Here is a 20,666-nt window from a genome sequence, read left to right on the forward strand (position 1 = left end):
GAGACTTGTGGGATACCAATATTTACATTATGGAAGTCAGTGAAGAAGATGGCAAGAGGAAAGGCAAAGAGATTATTTGAGAAAATAAAGGCAGGAAAAAAAAAAATGTCAATGTGATGAAAGACATGAGTCTACAAATCTCAACTCAAAAAACCATAAATCCATTGAGACTCAAGCTGAGACATAGTCAACTGTCAAAAGGCAAAAAGAGAATCTTGAAACCAAGAAAGAAGCTACACATCACATCTAATAGGACAATCAACCAACTTTCTCAGCAAAAACCTTGGAGGCCAGAAGGCAGTGGAATGATACATTTAAAGTACTGAAAGTTGAGGGGGGGAAAAGTCCTTGTCAGATAAGAATTCTAATACAATTCTCCTTCAAAAACGAGGTAGAAATTAAGGCATTTCCAGAAAACAAAAGCTGAGAGCTTCGTTACTATTGGACCTGCTTTACAAGAAATTATAATGTGAGTCCTGCAGGTTTAAATAAAAAATATTAGACAGTAACTGGAATGCATATGAAGATATAAAGATGTCTGGCAAAGGATTATAAGTAAACATAAAAACTGGTATTATTGTAATTTTGGGTTATAACTCCACCTTTTATTTTCTACAGTATTTAGAAAACAAATACATAAAAATTATAAATCTATGTTAATGAATGGACAATATTTATTTATTTTTATTTTATTTTATTTTTAAACTTTACATAATTGTATTAGTTTTGCCAAATATCAAAATGAATCCGCCACAGGTATACATGTGTTCCCCATCCTGAACCCTCCTCCCTCCTCCCTCCCCATACCATCCCTCTGGGTCATCCCAGTGCACCAGCCCCAAGCATCCAGTATCGTGCATCGAACCTGGACTGGCAACTCGTTTCTTACATGATATTTTACATGTTTCAATGTCATTCTCCCAAATCTTCCCACCCTCGCCCTCTCCCACAGAGTCCATAAGACTGTTCTATACATCAGTGTCTCTTTTGCTGTCTCATACACCGGGTTATTGTTACCACCTTTCTAAATTCCATATATATGCGTTAGTATACTGTATTGATGTTTTTCCTTCTGGCTTACTTCACTCTGTATAATAGACAATATTTAAAGATGTAATTTTATTTTATCAAGAACATAAAGTGGCAGGGGAGACAGAGAAATAATTTAGTAGGATTTTTGTATGCATTTGAAGTCAAGTTTTTATCCATTTAAAATTGATTTTATAACATAAAAGTATCATATGTAATTCCATGGCTATCACAAAGAAAATATCTTTAGAATATATGCAAAAGGAAGGTGAAGGGAATCAAAATATGTCTACATATGTCTACTACAAAAAGAGCTAACCATAAAAGAAGGCATAAATAAAACAAATGAAGGACAAAAAAGTGAAAAAGAAATAACAAAATAGTAATGAAACAGTTCTATCTTATGAATAATTTCTTTAAATGCTAATTGATTAATCGCTTCCCTGTCAAATGTAAATGCATTAATTCTCCAATCAAACCAGTAGATTGGCAGAATGGATTAAATTTTAGAAGTGGTCCAACTATATGCTATCTATAAAAATCTTACTTTAGGTCTAAGTACACAGAGATTGAAATTGAAAAGAGGAAAGAAGACATTCACAAATAATAGCAGGAGATTTTAATATCCTACAATCAATAATGGATAGAAAAATCAGACTGAAAGTTAATAACAAAGTAGAGGCCTTGAACAACACTAGATTAATTCAATCTAACAAAACTTCATCAAACAAGAAAAGAATACAGATTTTCCCAGATGCACATTGAATATTTTCAAGGACAGAATACATGTTATGAAAAAAAAAAGTGTTCATAAACTTTTAAATGCTTGAAATCATACAAAGTTTCTTTTCTGACCACAGTGGAATAAAACTAGAAATAAATAGCAGGAATAGAGCTGGGAAGTTCACAAATATGTGTAAACTAGATAACACCATTTTAACAAATGGGTCAAAGATAAAATCACAAGAAATATTATATAATACTTATTGAAAAATGAAAATAGAAGCACACACAAAAAACTTACAATATGTAGCAAAATCAGAGCTAAGTTGGAAAATTATACTTGTAAATGATTACCAAAAAAAAAAAAAACAAATATGAAGAACCCTGAAATCATCAACCTGACCTTACTATTTAAATAAATAGAAAAATAAGCAGAATCCAGGACTATCAGAGTAAATGATATGAATTATCGTGGAGATAAAGAAAATTAATAACATTAAAATAAGGCAGGAATTTTTTTTAAAAGAGTTAGTTCTTTGAAATAATCAATAAACAAACCCTTGAACTAGTGAATGTGAAAGTTGCTCAGTCGTATCTGACTCTTTGTGACCCCATGGACTGTATAGTCCATGGAATTCTCCAGACCAGAATACTGGAGTGGGTAACCATTCCCTTCTCCAGGGGATATTCCCAACTCAAGGACTGAACCCAGGTCTCCTGCATCCCAGGCAGATTCTTTACCATCTGAGCCACCAAAGAAGCCCTACTATCCCTTAATGGGTGTGTGAATTAATCAGTGTTAGCATTGACCACAGCCATGAAATTAAAAGACACTTGCTCCTTGGAAGGAAAGCTATGACAAACCTAGATAGCATATTAAAAAGTAAAGACATCACTATTCTGACAAAGGTCAGTATAGTCAAAGCTGGGTTTTTCTAGTAGTCATGTACAAATGTAAGAGTTGGACCATAAAGAAGACTGAGCACTGAAGTATTGATGCTTTTAAACTGTGGTGTTGCCACATCAACAAATTGAAAAATAAAAGCCATATGATTATCCCAATAGATGCAGAGAAAGCCTTTGACAAAATTCAACATCCATTTATGATAAAAAAAAAAAAAAACTCTCCAGAAAGCAGGAATAGAAGGAACATATCTCAACATAATAAAAGCTATATATGACAAACCCACAGCAAACATTAATCTCAATGGTAAAAAATTGAAAGCATTTCCCCTGAAGTCAGGAATAAGACAAGGGTGCCCACTGTCACCATGACTATTCTACATAATTTTGGAAGTTTTGGCCACAGCAATCAGAGCAGAAAAAGAAATAAAAGAAATCCAAATTGGAAAGAAGTAAAACTCTCACTGTTTGCTGATGACATGATCCTCTACATAGAAAACCCTAAAGACTCCACCAGAAAATTACTAGAGCTAATCAATGAATACAGTAAAGTTGCAGGATATAAAATCAACACACAGAAATCCCTTGCATTCCTATACACTAATAATGAGAAAATAGAAAGAGAAATTAAGGAAACAATTCCATTCACCATTGCAACGAAAAGAATAAAATACTTAGAAATATATCTACCTAAAGAAACTAAAGACCTATATAGAAAACTATAAAACACTGGTGAAAGGAATCAAAGAGGACACTAACAGATGGAGAAATATACCATGTTCATGGATTGGAAGAATCAATATAGTGAAAATGAGTATACTACCCAAAGCAATCTATAGATTCAGTGCAATCCCTATCAAGCTACCAGTGGTATTCTTCACAGAGCTAGAACAAATAATTTCACAATTTGTATGGAAATACAAAAAACCTTGAATAGCCAAAGCAATCTTGAGAAAGAAGAATGGAACTGGAGGAATCAACCTGCCCGACATCAGGCTGTACTACAAAGCCACAGTCATCAAGACAGTATGGTACTGGCACAAAGACAGAAATATAGATCAATGGAACAAAATAGAAAGCCCAGAGATAAATCCAGGCACCTATGGACACCTTATCTTTGACAAAGGAGGCAAGAATATACAATGGAAAAAACACAATCTCTTTAACAAGTGGTGCTGGGAAAACTGGTCAACCGGTTGTAAAAGAATGAAACTAAAACACTTTCTAACACCATACACAAAAATAAACTCAAAATGGATTAAAGATCTAAACGTAAGACCAGAAACTGTAAAACTCCTAGAGAAGAACATAGGCAAAACACTGTCTGACATAAATCACAGCAGGATCCTCTATGACCCACATCCCAGAATATTGGAAATAAAAGCAAAAATAAACAAATGGGACCTAATTAAACTTAAAAGCTTCTGCACAACAAAAGAAACTATAAGCAAGGTGAAAAGACAGCCTTCAGAATGGGAGAAAATAATAGCAAATGAATCAACTGACAAACAACTAATCTCAAAAATATACAAGCAACTCCTGCAGCTCAATTCCAGAAAAATAAACGACCCAATCAAAAAATGGGCCAAAGAACTAAATAGACATTTCTCCAAAGAAGACATACAGATGGCTAACAAACACATGAAAAGATGCTCAACATCACTTATTACCAGAGAAATGCAAATCAAAACCACTATGAGGTACCATCTCATGCCAGTCAGAATGGCTGTGATCCAAAAGTCTACAAGCAATAAATGCTGAAGAGGGTGTGGAGAAAAGGGAACCCTCTTACACTGTTGGTGGGAGTGCAAACTAGTACAGCCACTATGGAGAACAGTGTGGAGCTTCCTTAGAAAACTGGAAATAGAACTGCCTTATGACCCAGCAATCCCACTGCTGGGCATACACACCGAGGAAACCAGAATTGAAAAAACACGTGTACCTCAATGTTCATCGCAGCACTGTTTACAATAGCCAGGACATGGAAGCAACCTAGATGTCCATCAGCAGATGAATGGATAAGAAAGCTGTGGTACATATACACAATGGAGTATTACTCAGCCATTTAAAAAAATGCATTTGAATCAGTTCTAATGATGTGGATAAAACTGGAGCCTATTATACAGAGTAAAGTAAGCCAGAAAGAAAAACACCAATACAATATACTAATGCATATATATGGAATTTAGAAAGATGGTAACAATAACCCTGTATGCAAGACAGCTAAAGAGACACAGATGTATAGAACAGTCTTTTGGACTCTGTGGGAGAAGGAGAGGGTGGGATGATTTGGGAGAATGGCATTGAAACATGTATAATATCATATAAGAAATGAATCACCAGTCCAGGTTCAATGCAGGATACAGGATGCTTGGTGCTGGTGCACTGGGATGACCCAGAGGGATGGTACGGGGAGGGAGGTGGGAGAGGGGTTCAGGATGGGGAACATGTGTATACCCGTGGCAGATTCATGTTGATGTATGGCAAAACCAATACAATATTGTAAAGAAATTAGCCTCCAATTAAAATAAATAAATTTAAATTTAAAATAAATAAATAAACTGTGGTGTTGGAGAAGACGCTTGAGAGTCCCTTGCATTGCGAGGAGATCAAACCAGTCAATCCTAAAGGAAATCAACCCTGAATATTCATTGGAAGGACTGATGCTGAAGCTGAAGCTCCAAAACTTTGGCCACCTGATGCAAAGAGCCAGTTCATTGGAAAAGACCCCGCTGATAGAAAAAGACTGAAGACACAAGGAGAAGAGATGACAGATGATGAGATAATTAAATAGCATCACTGACTCAATGGACATGAGTTTGAGCAAACTCCAGGAGATAGTGGAGGACAGAAGAGCCTGGCATGCTACCATCTATGGGATTGCAGAGTCGGAGATGACTTAGCAATTGAACAGCAACAATGCAGTTAACAACCTCTAAAAGACTTTGTCTTTCTTTAAATGATCACTACATGTTGGTTCTATTATTTTTATTGAAAGGAAATAAAAACAGTATTTCAAAGAAATGTATGCACTCTCATGTTTATTGATGCATTCCTCACAATTGACACCATAGGAAAATAACCTAAATGCTCCCTAATGCTTGAAAGAATAAAAAAAGACTTGACACATGCACACAATGGAACACTATTTGGCCACACAAAAAAGGAGGATATCCTGTCATTGGAGACAACATGGATGGACTTCTAGAACACCTAAGTGAAATAAGTCAGAGAAATACAAGCACTGGATGATATCCCATATGCATCCAATTTGAAAATGTCAATTTTTTTCTTCTTGTTCTTCAATTCAGAGCATCTCTAAGAGATTAGAACACATATTTGATTTGAGTTGTCAGTGGAAACAAATATTTATATAGTATAGTTTGCCTTTACATTAAACTTTTCAATTTATTGGTCACATATTCATTGATATAAAGTTTCTTGCTTTAAAAGGGCAAAGTCATTCTTCCTTTTGAACATTTGAGGCCACAACTGGATGGAACCATTTAAACTCTTCAGTAAAGATGTGTTAACATCTTTGCAGAGGCACAGACTGTGATATACGAGGACTCAGAGGAAGGTGTTATGCCAGAAAAGTTTCTTTCATTCTGTTAGCCTTAAATCACCTTAGAGACATTTATCTGGTGTCTAAAATCTGAAGTATTACCACAGACCTTTTGAGTATTCATGTCTTTCTGGCAATTGAAAACAGTCACACATGTATCCTTTTTTTTTTTCCCAAGCTGATACTTATTCTGTACATTCTTTGTCTAAACATACCCCATGGAGATATACAAAAATATATATATAATTGTTCTTGTCCTCAAAGGAACTTTACTTTTATTTGAAAATAAGTACCAGAGTTAGTTACACCTGGTCACATCCAACTGGCTGCCATGTCCAATCATGTTATCAACTGAATGCTTGTGTTCTTCAAAATTCATCTAATGAAACCCTAAATGCCAAATTTTCCCCAGTATGATGTTATCTGGAACTGAGACTTTTAGGAGGAAATTAGGCATGAGGTTGAGACCTTCATGAATCTGATTAGTGCCCTTAAAACAAAAACATATCATAAGAGTTTTCTCTCTTTTCCCAATATGTGAGGACACAGCAAGAAAACTACCATCTGTAAAGCTGGAGTAGGATGCTTACCAAGAATCCAACAATGCTGGCACACTGCTTTTGGACTTACAGCCTCCAGAATGGGAGGAATAAACATTTGTTTTGCTAGCCACCCAATCTATGGTAATTTGTTATAGCAACCTAAGATAAGACAAACTATGATGCTCATTACTATCATTGCATGTACTTGACTTCTGATTATTTAAATGCCAACACCTGGCCTCCATCATCAGGGCATATCATCCCCAATAGCATCAGGGCACCTATTTCTGCAGTGGTAAATCCCCGCTTCTGCACTTGCCTACTGCAGCCAGGCCACCACTGAACATTCAACTGTGATGGGATTCCTCTCATCAGGGCATATTCTTAATGTTTAGTGATCTGCTTCTACTATCTGAAAAGTATAATTCAAACATAGGAAGTAAATACTACTCTAGCTGTGATTTCAAAGGGTAACAGGAAAGTTTATACCTTATTTTTGAAGCAAATACAAGGAATTAAAAGCCAAGGACAAAATGAAAGCAAGGTTAGGATGCAAATTTTATACTTTTTAGTATTCTGATCTAATTCATTGAGCAAGCTAATGTCATTTCTAGAGGCAATGAGCAATTTCATCATCTAATAGCAAATTTCACATTTCTTTGTTAGTATTATAATTGTATTACATTTTATGCTTTCCTAGTAACTTATTTACAAAATGGTAATACAATCTTTCTGAAATATGGAGTATATAATGAAAATCATGTGCCCCTTCCACATGCTGTTCTCCTCAGAAAGAATCAATGATTCCAATTTCTAATAAATCTTTCCAGAGATGTTTTATCTCTACATACATATGGGTGCCCATATCTTTTTGTAGTGAAAATATTATCCATAATACTTGTACCTTATTTTTTCACTCTATAGTATATCTTCAAGTTTGTTCTATATTCATACAGATGGAGCTGCATTGTCCATTTATTCGGAGAAGGCAATGGCACCCCACTCCAGTACTCTTGCCTGGAAAATCCCATGGACGGAGGAGCCTGGTGGGCTGCAGTCCATGGGGTCTCTGAGTTGGTCACGACTGAGCAACTTCACTTTCACTTTTCACTTTCATGCATTGGAGAAGGAAATGGCAACCCACTCCAGTGTTCTTGCCTGGAGAATCCCAGGGACTGGGAAGCCTGGTGGGCTGCCGTCTACAGGGTCGCACAGAGTCGGACACGACTGAAGCGACTTAGCAGCAGCAGCAGCAGCAGCAGCAGTCCATTTATTGGCTAAATACAAGGTATTTCAGTATTGCACATACATAAAGTATATTACCAATTTTTATAGATGGACATTTAACTAGATTCCTGATGGACATTTAACTAGACTCCAATCTTTTGCCTTTAAAAGCAGTGCTTCGATGAACCTCTTTCATGTATGTATGTATATATATGTGTGTGTGTGTGTGTGTGTGCGCTCAGATATATAATACATGATTTTCCACATACAGATACATATCCTAAAAGTGAACCTGCTATTTCAAAATGTCCATATTTATTTTATCTAATATGGGCCAGACATTGATATCCTCTAGTAGCCACTTTTTATATTTGAAGCTTTGCTGAACAAAAATGAAAAGCATGCATAACAAAAAGAGTCCAGAACATATATCCATGCTCCATAATTTCTTTGAAATGAGAGCTACTTTTTAAATAAAGAGCCTATCCCTTTCACAATCTGCCCAAGAAGTTTAGCTGGAGAACTCAATATTGAAGTGAGCTCATCACCAAATTTGTCCAAGGCTTTTGTAACCCAGGGAGTATCCTTTTCTTTAGTATCATCAATCATATTTTTTAACTGATTTATTTCTGCACTCATCAACTCAGATTTCTCTCTAAAACCTTCATTAAGCAGAGTTTCTTGGACCTAGAAATAAAGCAAAGAGGGAAGTAATATGTTTTAAATTCTCATTTTTTTCAAAGACTACATTTTGCATTTAAGAACTTTGTCAAACTATCTTTGTTTTACTCATAAAATTGTTCTCTCTTACTCAATCAAGAAAGGGGAGTTTTGTAACAGGGACTATCTCCTGGTTTTGACAGGACTATTAAGAGAAAGTGTAGTTTACAGCCTTACTAATATTCACACACTATTGGGTTTTGCCAGGAGGCTAAGCCTCACATGAGGACAAATGTTATGCATTTCAGATAAATGTTATGCATTTCAGAGGTAACCTTGGATCAGGCTGCAATAATTCTCAGGATGGTGAGAATTATAGAAATCTGCTATAAGGACATCCAAGTGGACAATGATAGAATTCTCTTTATGCCATACAGTATCTTGGTTATCTATCCACCCCTGGAGGCAATGCAGCAAGTTTAGAAGCTGCCACATCCCAGTGTTTTTAAGTTTGGACATTTTTGATAGTTTTATTGCAGCATAGCTCTATCTCAGGGCCTATGGCTGAGAACAGAGTTCCTGGTAATTGGCAGGGATCCTGAAAGCAAACTAGTTGCTGCTCATATTAAATATATACTGTTGGAATATCTGTCTAATTGAGCTTCCCAGGATCATTTAAAATTTCCCCAAATAGCTACTTAAACCCTATTTATAATTTCCAAGGGTTTGAGGAATCAATACTCGTCCTGAACTCTTCAAAGTCTACATATATAGTAGAAATTAAAGCCTTATTTTTTTATTCTTAATATTTTTAATTATTTAGGAATAATTCTAAGGGTTTTAATGAATCAGAAGCAGTAAATGGCAATGATGCTTCCTCCATGGTCTTGCTGTAAACTTCGCCCATCCCTTCCTGATGTCCCAGGGTAATGACCATTGAGCACGACTAAGGCCACAGCCTGACTTACCTTCATCTTATGCTCCAACATCATATTCATCTCTCTCAGTAGGTTTTCTTTTTCCTTCTCCAGCTTCTCTGTCAGCTGGGCTATGTTTTCCTGGAAACTCTTCTTTTGCGCCTCCATCTCCTGCTGCTGTTCTTGCAGTTTCTGTTTCAGCAGCTCCCGTTCCTTCTCAGCTATCTCATTCCTAGCCCGCTCTTCTGCCCCAGGAAAGTTCAGAAAGGAATAAAAGTAAGATGAAGACAGATCTTTATGCTCCAGAGCTCAGAGACCAAACCAAATTAGAAAGAGAGGAGAAATCTCTGAATTCCCACTGCCATACCCCACACCCCAAACCCTGTGTCCACACCATCAAGAGCACATTTCAGAATGTGATGGGAAAAACTGTTTGGCTGACATCTAACCACATCCAACCACATCTCTGGCTGTTTTCAGATGTAGTAGAGTTGTTTCACAGAAGGAGAGGAAGTTCCTTGTATCAGGAAGGCTTTGCTCTTGTACATATTAGAGGTCACTGCAGGAACCTACCCATCCCACTATGAGCAGAGTGCTACCCCATACCTGCTACAGTCTTCTCCCCATCAGTGAGTGCTTTATCTGCCTGCAGGATGGATTTCTCTAATGCTGCTTGTGACTGAAGAAAGCTCTGGAGGACTTCATTTGCCTGGGGAACCACGAAGGAGCATAGAACTTAGATTTCCACTGAGAAGATTAGTGCTGCAAAAACATGTATGTAATTTTTGCTTCATGTTTAAAATTCTGTGGTGGTTTCCTACAGCAAGTCCAAGCTCCATACTCATGTTTTGAGAATACATATCTCTACTCTCCTCAGGAATAAATTTCAAGTAGTAGATCTTAAGAGCTAAAGCTGTCATGATATCTCCATGCTTTCTCATTGCCCACACCTAGTTCTGTGCTCTCAGATTTTCAGGAGACCCCTTTAGACTCTATTCTGTAGACTCCCCATGCTCTATGTGTCCTCACCTTCACTCCTTTTCTGGGCACTTGATGATAATCCTGTTCAAACCTTTCCTTTGCTTTCCTGTAGAGTTCATAACCTCCAGGAACAGAAAAAGTGCCCGCTGAAATACTTTCCATTAGGGTCTTGGAAATCTCATCAAGTTTAACCTGGCAGTATTTGACAGATGCCTCTTCATTCTGTAACACAAAATCCTCCTTCTTGTTCTTTATAATTTCCTGGAAGTGAAATGTAGAGGGATGTCACAAGAAGAATGAAAAAGAGGGGATAAAATTTCAAAGAATTTGATAGAAAGAATGGTCTAACTGCTGTCCTTATTAGAAAAATATTTTGCTGGAGGACACAAAATTAAAAAAGCAATCACAAGTTCTGATTTACTCGCAACCCTGAAAACTCTCTGAAAGACCACAGGAAAGTTTCTCAACCTCCCTTCAGGTTCTTCATCTGAAATGTTGGTGTTGCATTATCTAATCTCTACAGTTCATTGCAGCTATTGATTCTATATTCAATGCTACAGCAAGGAGCAACCTAGGTTGAAAATGGCCTGGCATAAGGGTCTGATTAGAGAAATCTGGATTCTTCTTCATGGGATGATGTTCACAGAAAACTAGAGCAACTTAAGAATGACTTTTGGGTGTTCCAGACATATTTGGAATCCAAAGATATATATACTTTAGGAGGATATATATACTTATTTTTCATCAGAAAACTAGAGAGATTTCTAGATAAACTACTGAGGTTTAAGAATAAAAAACAAAATATACTCCTTTGTAACTCCATCCTTCCTGAGAACACAGACTACTTTTGAGTGAGGGGTGAGCCATGTGGCTGGTAGTGGCATTTCTAGGTTTCATTCATCAAGGGGAGGGGAGAAATGGTAAGTATTAAGACGAGTTACCACAAGATTTTTCTGGAATTCCTGATTTTCATCCTTGAAGGAGCGCTCCATGAAGATGGCAATGGCTTCCTTCTCACAGGCTGCGTGCACCTCCAGCAGCTCCTGGAACGTGTCTGTGGGGAGGCTCAGTTGCTGGGTCATCTTCTCACTGTAGTGGTCAGCTGCCTTTTGCACAGCTGCTGAGTTCTCCAAATGAGCCAGAGATGTGACTGCATTCTCCAAACAAGGTACAGCTCCATTGTTGATGGTATCCACGTAGGTCACAACCAACTTTCCCAGCCCTGAAAAGGCCATCAAATTTAAGGGATAAATATCAAGTCATTGGTCCATAAAATACAAGATTATGAGATTACATTTCTAAAGTATCTGTCTCTCTCTCTCTCTCTCTCACACACACACACACACACACAGCCATATCTCCTTTTACTATCATCACCTTTGTTTTCCTACTGACTCTTCACTTTTATGGTTCTTGGGGCTAAAAAAGAACTGAAAATCTACCTGTATCCAACCTAAGGAGTATCTGAAAAATATAGTATCCTACTAAAACCTTAAAAGCAAAATAGCTTACATAGGTATTCAGATAAGACAGGGTATATCAGATTTTATTTATTCCTAATTCCGAGGCTTTAAAGGTACTTTCAGAGATTCATAGGCTAGTACTGATATTTGAACCACACAAAACTCTCAAAATATTTTTTGTTTTCTCCTTGCAAAGAACTTTTATTGTATAAGGTTTCCCCTGAGAAAATGGCATATTCTGTTTTTATACTGAGATAGTGGTTTTTATTCTGAATAGAGAAATTTTTCAAATAAATGGAAGTCACAGATATCAGTGACAAAATTTGCAGTTTATGGGAGAGATTTATAATTCCCCAGATATTGTTCAGTTGCTCAGTCCTGTCCAACTCTTCATGACCCCATGGACTGCAGCACGCCAGGCTTCCCTGTCCTTCACTAACTCCTGGAGCTTGCTCAAACTCAAGTCCATTGAGTCAGTGATACCACCCAACCATCTTGTTCTCTGTCATCCCCTTCTATTCCTGTATCAATCATTCCCAGCATCAGGATCTTTTTCGATGAGTCAGTTCTTTCCATCAGGTAGCCAAAGAATTGGAGCTTCAGCTTCAGCATCAGTCCTTCCAATGAATATTCAGGACTGCTTTCCTTTAGCATTAACTGGTTGAATCTCTTTGCAGTCCAAGGGATTCTCAAGAGTCTTCTCCAGCATCACAGTTCAAAAGCATGAATTCTTCGGTGCTCAGCCTTCTTTATATGATCCAGCTCTCACATCCAAACATGACTGTTGGAAAATCCATAGCTTTGACTATACAGACCTCTGTCAGCAAAGTTAAGTCTCTGTTTTTTTTAATATGCTGTCTATGTTTGTCACAGCTTTCCTTCCAAGGAGCAAGCATCTTTAATTTCATGGCTGCAGTCACCATCTGCAGTGATTTTGGAGCCTAAGAAAATAAAGTCTCTCAATGTTTTCATTGTTTTACCATCTATATGCCATGCAGTGATGGGACCAGATGCCTTGATCTTCATCTTTTGAATGCTGAGTTTTAAGTGAGCTTTTTCATTCTCTTCTTTCACTTTCATCAAGAGGCTCTTTAGTTCCTCTTCACTTCCTACCATAATGGTGGTGTCATCTGCATATCTGAGGTTATTAATATTTCTCCCAGCAATGTTGATTCCAGCTTGTGCATCATCGAGCCTGGCATTTCACATGATGTACTCTGTAAATAAGTTAAATAAGCAAGGTGACAATATACAGCCTTGATGTAGTCTTTTCCCAATTTGGAACCAGTCCATTGTTCCATGTCCAGTTCTAACTGTTGCTTCTTGAGCTGCATACAGATTTCTCAGGAGGCAAGAAGGTGGTCTGGTATTTCCATCTCTTTAAGAATTTTCATTTTGTTTAAATTATTTATTTAATTGAAGGATAATTACTTTACAATATAGTGATGGTTTTTACCATATATCAACATGAATTGGCCATGAGTATACATGTCTACTCAAATCCTAACCCTCTTCCCACTTCCCTCCCCACCCTATCCCTCTGAGTTGTCCCAGAGCACCGGCTTTGGGTGCTCTGCTTTAGGCATCAAACTTCCACTGGTCATCTGTTTTACAAATGGTAATGTACAATTTCAATGCTATTCTCTCAAATCATCCAACCCTCACCTTCTCCCACTGAGTCCAAAATTTCTTTATATCTGTGTCCCCTCTGCTGCCCTACATGTAGGAGAGTCATTACTGTCTTTCTAAATTTTGCAAATATGCATTAATATATAGTATTTGTCTTTCTCTTTCTGACTTACTGCACACTGTATAATAGGTTACAGTTTCATCCACCACATTAGAACTGATTTGAATGCATTCCTTTTTATGGCTGAGTTTTTTCATTCCAATCCCAAAGAAAGGTAATGCCAAAGAATGCTCAAACTACCGCACAATTGCACTCATCTCACACACTAGTAAAGTAATGCTAAAAATTCTACAACCCAGGCTTCAGCAATACATGAACCATGAACTTCCATATGTTCAAGCTCATTTTAGAAAAGGCAGAGAAACCAGAGATCAAATTGCCAACATCTGCCAGATCATCAAAAAAGCAAGAGAGTTCCAGAAAAAACATCTATTTCTGCTTTATTTACTATGCCAAAGCCTTTGACTGTGTGGATCACAATAAACTGTGGAAAATTATGAAAGAGTTGGGAATACCAGACCGCCTGACCTGCCTCTCGAGAAACCCATATGCAGGCCAGGAAGCAACAGTTAGAACTGGACATGGAACAACAGACCAGTTCCAAATAGGAAAAGGAGTATGTCAAGGCTGTATATTGTCACCCTGCTTATTTAACTTATATGCAGAGTACGTTATGAGAAATGCTGGGCTGGAAGAAGCACAAGCTGGAATCGAGATTGCTGGGAGAAATATCAATAACCTCAGATATGCAAATGACACCACCCTTAAGGCAAAAAGTGAAGAACTAAAGAGCCTCTTGATGGAAGTGAAAGAGGAGAGTGAAAAGATTGGCTTAAAACTCCACATTCAGAAAACTAAGATCATGGTATCCGGTCCCATCACTTCATGGCAAATAGATGGGTATACAGGGGAAACAGTGGCTGACTTTATTTTTGGGGGCTCCAAAATCCCTGCAGATGGTGATTGCAGCCATGAAATTAAAATATGCTTACTCCTTGGAAGGAGAGTTATGACCAACCTAGATAGCATATTCAAAAGCAGAGATATTATTTTGTCAACAAAGGTCCTTCTAGTCAAGGATATGGTTTTTCCAGTAGTCATGTATGAATGTGAGAGTTGGACTATAAAGAAAGCTGAGTGCCGAAGAATTGATGCTTTTGAACTGTGGCATTGGAGAAGACTCTTGAGAGTCCCTTGGACTGCAAGGAGATCCAACCAATCCATCCTCAAGGAGATCAGTCCTGAGTGTTCATTGGAAGGACTGATTTTGAAGCTGAAACTCCAATACTTTGGCCACCTCATGCGAAGAGTTGACTCATTGGAAAAGACCCTGATGCTGGGAAGGATTGAGGGCGGGAGGAAAAGGGGATGACAGAGGATGAGATGACTGGATGGCATCACCAACTCAATGGACATGAGTTTGAGTAAACTCTGGGAGTTGGTGATGGACAGGGAGGCCTGGCATGCTGTGGTTCATGGAGTTGCAAAGAGTTGGACACAACTGAGTGACTAAACTGAACTGAACTGAATATTCCATTGTGTATATGTGCCACAACTTCTTTATCAATTCATCTGCCAATGGACATCTAGGTTGCTTCCATGTCCTAGCTATTGTAAGCAGTGCTGCAATGAACACTGGAGTACATGTGTCTCCCTCAATTCTGGTTTCTTCAATGTATATGCCCAGCAGTGGGATTTCTGGGTCATATGGCAGATCTATTCACAGTTTTCTAAGTAATCTCCAAACTGTTCTCCACAGTGGTTGTACCAGTTTGCATTCCCACCAACAGTGTAAGGGGGTTCCCTTTTCTCCACATCCTCTCCAGCAGTTATTGTTTGTAGACTTTTTCATGATGGCCATTCTGACCAGTGTGAGATGATACACAAAAGTGGTTTTGATTTGCATTTCTCTAATGAGAGATGTTGAGAGCATTTTTTCATGTTTTTATTAGCCATGTCTATGTTTTCTTTGGAGAAATGTCTGTTTAGGTTTTTTTGCTCAGGTTTTGATTGGGTCGTTCATTTTTCTGGTATTGAGCTACATGAGTAGCTTGTGTGTTTTGGAGATTAATTTTTTGTCAGTTGCTTCATTTGATATTATTTTCTTTCATTCTGAAATCTGTCTTTTCACCTTGCTTATAGTTTCCTTCCTTGTGCAAAAGTTTTTAACTTTAATTAGGTTCTATTTGTTTATCTTTTTTTTCCTTTATTCTGCATCCTATCTTTGTTTTTATTTCCATTACTCTGGGAGGTGGGTCATAGAGAATCTTGCTGTCATTTATTCCAAAGAGCGTACTGCTTATATTTTTATGGGTCTGTGGGATGCTCAGTCTCTAGGTCATCTTCTCACTGTAGTGGCCAGCTGCCTTCTGCACAGCTGCTGAGTTCTCCAGATGAACCAGAGTCATCACTGCATTCACCAAACTAGGTACAGCTCCATTGTTGATGGTATTCATGTAGGTCACAACCAACTTTTCCAGCCCTAAATAGGTCATCAAATTTAAGGGATAAATATCAAGTAATTGGTCCATAAAATACAAGATTATGGGATTACATTTCTAAAGTCTCTCTCTCTCTCTCTCTCTCACACACACACACACACACACACACACACAGAGCCATATCTCCTTTTACTATCATCACCTTTGTTTTCCTACTGACTCTTCACTTTTATGGTTCTTCAGGCCTTGGGACTAAAAAAAAATTGAAAATCTACCTGTATCCAACATATTAAGGAGTATCTGAAAATATAGCATCCTACTAAAACCTTAAAAGCAAAATAGCTTATGTAAGTATTCAGATAAGACAAGGTATATCAGATTTTATTTATTCCTAATTCTGAGGCTTTAAAGGTACTTTCAGAGATTTATAGGCTGGTACTGATTTTTGAACCACACAAAACTCTCAAAATATTTTTTGTTTTCACCTTGCAAAGAACTTTTATTGTATAAGGTTTCCCCTGAGAAAATGGCATATTCTGTTTTTATACTGAGATAGTGATTTTTATTCTGAATAGAGAAATTTTTCAGATAAATGGAAGTCACAGATGTCAATGACAAAATTTGCAGTTTATGGGAGAGATTTATAATTCCCCAAATAAGATAATTATAAAATATACACATTTTTTTCATGGAGTGTGAATGTCCATAAGCCCAGAATTCCATATAAAATCCAACAGAAATACTGAAAAACACATTATATAAAATATCTGCAGTATATTGCTACTCATAATAATAGGAAAAAAAGACTTACAATTTCCAGTTACCAGGACTCCCTCTCTGAGTGTCTTGGTTTTTGCATTGGTGAAGATGTAAGAACAGAATTTTTTTGTTTGTTCCTGGAATTTAGGATTCAGTTGGTATTCAGACACATTCTCAATATCAGCTAGGAGTTCTTTGTCATTTGTTGGTAGGTCAAAGACAAAACACTTCCGTGTTGGAAAGAACTCCCTGATGCACTCTCTGCATAAATTTGATGTTTGTACCTTCATATTCTTGCCTAAGGGACAGAGAAACAGAGATTAAAGCAGAAACAGTCTTACAGCAAGAGAGCCAAAAGTGTTCACGACAGATTTGTGTATTCTTGTTTACTTTTATGGTAATAACTCCTTTAAAACAGACATTCAGTACTTCTTTGCACATCAGACTTACACCAATGATATAACCAGAAAGATATTTGGGGAGATGTCTAATCCAGTAAAAGAAACCTATAGCTAGCATCCCCGGAACTGAACATGGTAGAATATTTCTTTATTAGATGTTTGCTGTACTAATGGTTAAAAGAATAAAAGGTCAAATATAAATGTTTGCTCTACTTAGTCTTATGTAAGAATTGATCTCTGGGACCAAAAAGAAGAGCCACAAACAGGATAGTGGACAATATCAGAAATGTTAGGAATGACATTTGATTATTGAAGGAGAACTATTTTGATGTTAAAATTATTTGTACAAAGCTACATATTTTTAGCAAAAACCTCTGAAAGGTAAGTGTAACTAAACTGATATTTTAAGATGTCACCATTAATCTATAAACTCTTTGTCATAAAGGATTATGTTTGCTTTGACAGTGGTCCTCTTCTGTCTAGTCAATTTCCCAATAACTTTTTGAAAAACCATAAATAGAAATATGAAAGCAAGAAATAAGTAGATTAGAATTAATATTCCTCTCAGGTTTCACAAGGTGCACATCACTATGAATGTTACCCTTTACACTAACAAGTTGGTGGTGGTCGTTTAGTCACTAAATTATGCTCGACTCTTGCAACCCCATGAAATGTAGCCTGCCAGGCTCCTCTGTCCATAGGATTCTCCAGGCAAGAATACTGGAGTGGGTTGCCATTTCCTTCTCCAGGAGATCTTCCCAACCCAGGAATTGAACCTGGGTCTCCTGCTTTGCAGGCAGATTCTTTAGCAACTGAGCTACGAAGGAAGCCCTTAAACTAACATACTATTTGCAAATTATATAATGAAAAAGTAAGTGGGAATTAAAAGAAGCTGTGGTTTGAAAATGAAATGAACGTTCTGATAATTATCAGAAATATTGATAAGTCATAGATTAAAAAGCACACTCCAGGTTTATTTAGAACATAAAATCATTTTGTAGATGATATAACTATACAAGAATTAGAACAATTTATCCCTTTTTGAGAAGAATAACATGTAACTGTGTGAAATTTTTTTTCATTACACAGACTTTCTCTTTGTAATTTCTTATATTGCAATTATCTAGTATATTGTTTTCCCTACTGGAGAAAAGCAGAAACTAAAATAGGGAGCACAAGTGTCTGACTTCAGAAGGATTTAGCACTGAATGTAATCTCGGTGCTAAATTAAAAATTGTATAAAGAAAAAATTGGCTTTGAATAATTTCACTCATACTTTTCTTAAGTAAACTTAAAATTCAGTCCCTAGAGCTTTGCAACCCAGTTTCTAATCACCATTTCTACAGATGTTAATCTCAAATATAAATGCGACCCTAGAGATGATGGACAGTATTTAGTAGATCCCACACTCTATTCAAACACCCACTGCCCAGGCCATGCCCTGTAACCTTTAGTCAGCTTCAAAGCATTTTCCAGGTATTGATCTTCTGTGATAGAATGACCATTTAACTTTAGCTCCAGGGTGAAATCCCGTACAGCCCATATAAAGTCTGGAAAGAAAGTCACAAATTCTGGGCAATCTTCTTCTCCATCAGGGCTGGGAGAGGACTTGGCTTTGATTAGTTTTGTGAGCTCTGTCACATAACTAGGACTTGATTAAGGAAAAGAAATTCCTTACTCACATTTCCCACATTCCTAATAAAAAATTAAAAACCTTCTCTTTAGTTCTGAGTCCCCTTTGCACCATTAAAGGCAATTTTGTGACAGGGAAGGAAATGTGATTCCATCTCCATCCCCATAAATTCAGTGAAACTTGATAGTTCAGTTCCTAGAAGGATACTGCAAGTGCTCCAGGGCCTGGTTGTTGATGGTGCTCATACTGTTATAGATAAAGGTGCTGCACAGAAGCACGGCCAAAGAAAAGATCCATGAGTCATTCTTGGAGTCACCCTAGAGAGTACATTAAAACAATAGATTTAAGAGTTTACTTGTAAATTAGAAATTTATTCATAGACTCATTCTATCATGTCCTTATCTATTATTTCAGCTAGCCTAATCACCATGCAAAGAAATTGTTTTAAGACAGACATATTGGCTTTGACAATTACAAAGGCATTTCTTGTGATTACAACAGTGAGTGAAGTGAAGTTGCTCAGTCGTGTCTGACTCTTTGTGACCCCATGGACTGTAGCCTACCAGGCTCCTCCATCCATGGGATTTTCCAGGCAAGAATACTGAAGTGGGGTGCCATTTCTCTCTCCAGGAGATCTTCATGACCCAGGGATTGAATCCAGGTCTCCTGCACTGTAGGTAGATGTGTTACCTCCTGAGCCACCATATTTTCAAATAAAAGAAGATTCTTCATAGGGATTTCTTTGTCCTCAATTAGAGGAAATAAAATAACAGTACTGGTGTATAATTAGTTATTCTTTGATGAATGTTAGAACATATTCATTATGCACACATGTATTAATCATAAGTGATATAAAATAAACATAGTTGGCATAACTGGGTATTTAAATTATATCCAAACAATAAATAAGCTACTGCACATTTCCCAATATTCTTAGATTTAAAAATGTAGCAAGTTTGAGTTAAGATGATAGAATTGTAATAGTAGGACCTGGGGTTTACTTCTTCCAACAAGCACATTAAGAATAAATCTACAAGTGGACCCATTCACACAGAGCACATGCTGAACACTAGTAGAGGACCTCATACACCTAAAAGAACAAGAAAAGTTCTCCACATAACTGGGTAGGATCCTTAAGAAAAGAAAGAGGAAATGGGAGGGGACCAACATCCTGGTGGAGAGCTGATGGAAAAAAGAGGTTGCCATACCTAAGGAAGCTTCCTCACCAGTGGCAAGATCAGTTGAAAAAGTAGGGGAGTTTGGGGGCTATTAGAGTAAAGTGCAGATGGTGGTCTGTGGCAGGCAGAACAGAGAGTTATACAGATGGTCCATGCTACAGCCTTGTATGCTCCAGCCTGAGATGTGTGTCTGCCAATGTTGGGGTGGACTGGGTGTTGAAGCATGGGGTTTGGGGCATGAACCTAGGAAAAGGGCTGCTGCAGGCTGCATGGAGACAGCCTGAGGGGATGGGAGTGAGGAGCTCCACAGATAGGAATACTCTTCCTCTAAATGCTCTTAGAGGAAGCACAGACTGCCATGGAAGCAAGGTGCCATTTGTTGAGTAGCACACAGAGGGCAGGGCCACCATCATGGCCTCTCTCCCCAAACTCCAGCCCCTGACTCTGTGGGCACTTGGAGGACTCCTGTCAGAGCAAGTGTGTGTGCCCTAGTCATTGCTGCCTTGTCCTACTTACAACTGAGTGAGCGTGTGTGCCTGGTCAGTTGCAACCTC

At 37.6% G+C, this 20,666-nt stretch overlaps 1 protein-coding gene and 1 long non-coding RNA gene across 2 annotated transcripts in view; one reads left to right on the plus strand and one right to left on the minus strand.

Annotated features, from left to right (window-relative positions):
- Window positions 1–20,666, plus strand: part of LOC147375767 (uncharacterized) — a 148,055-nt gene that overhangs the window by 92,388 nt on the left and 35,001 nt on the right. The window contains exon 2 of the long non-coding RNA XR_015160463.1: window positions 10,219–10,340. This is a non-coding gene — a long non-coding RNA (uncharacterized LOC147375767). The remainder of the gene's footprint in view (window positions 1–10,218; window positions 10,341–20,666) is intronic.
- Window positions 8,452–20,666, minus strand: part of LOC147375770 (guanylate-binding protein 6-like) — a 115,318-nt gene continuing 103,103 nt past the window's right edge. Inside the window, exons 18-25 of the mRNA XM_086390981.1 lie at window positions 19,142–19,251; window positions 18,750–18,946; window positions 16,953–17,198; window positions 11,489–11,769; window positions 10,596–10,808; window positions 10,173–10,275; window positions 9,618–9,811; window positions 8,452–8,676 (exon numbers count right to left, since the gene is read on the minus strand). Coding sequence (XP_086247107.1) covers window positions 8,452–8,676; window positions 9,618–9,811; window positions 10,173–10,275; window positions 10,596–10,808; window positions 11,489–11,769; window positions 16,953–17,198; window positions 18,750–18,946; window positions 19,142–19,251 — 1,569 coding nt within the window. The remainder of the gene's footprint in view (window positions 8,677–9,617; window positions 9,812–10,172; window positions 10,276–10,595; window positions 10,809–11,488; window positions 11,770–16,952; window positions 17,199–18,749; window positions 18,947–19,141; window positions 19,252–20,666) is intronic.

Source organism: Bos grunniens, chromosome 3, assembly GCF_055505025.1.
Source record: "Bos grunniens cultivar Pamir isolate PY7600 chromosome 3, Bosgru_T2T1.0, whole genome shotgun sequence".
Lineage (NCBI taxonomy): Eukaryota > Metazoa > Chordata > Mammalia > Artiodactyla > Bovidae > Bos > Bos grunniens.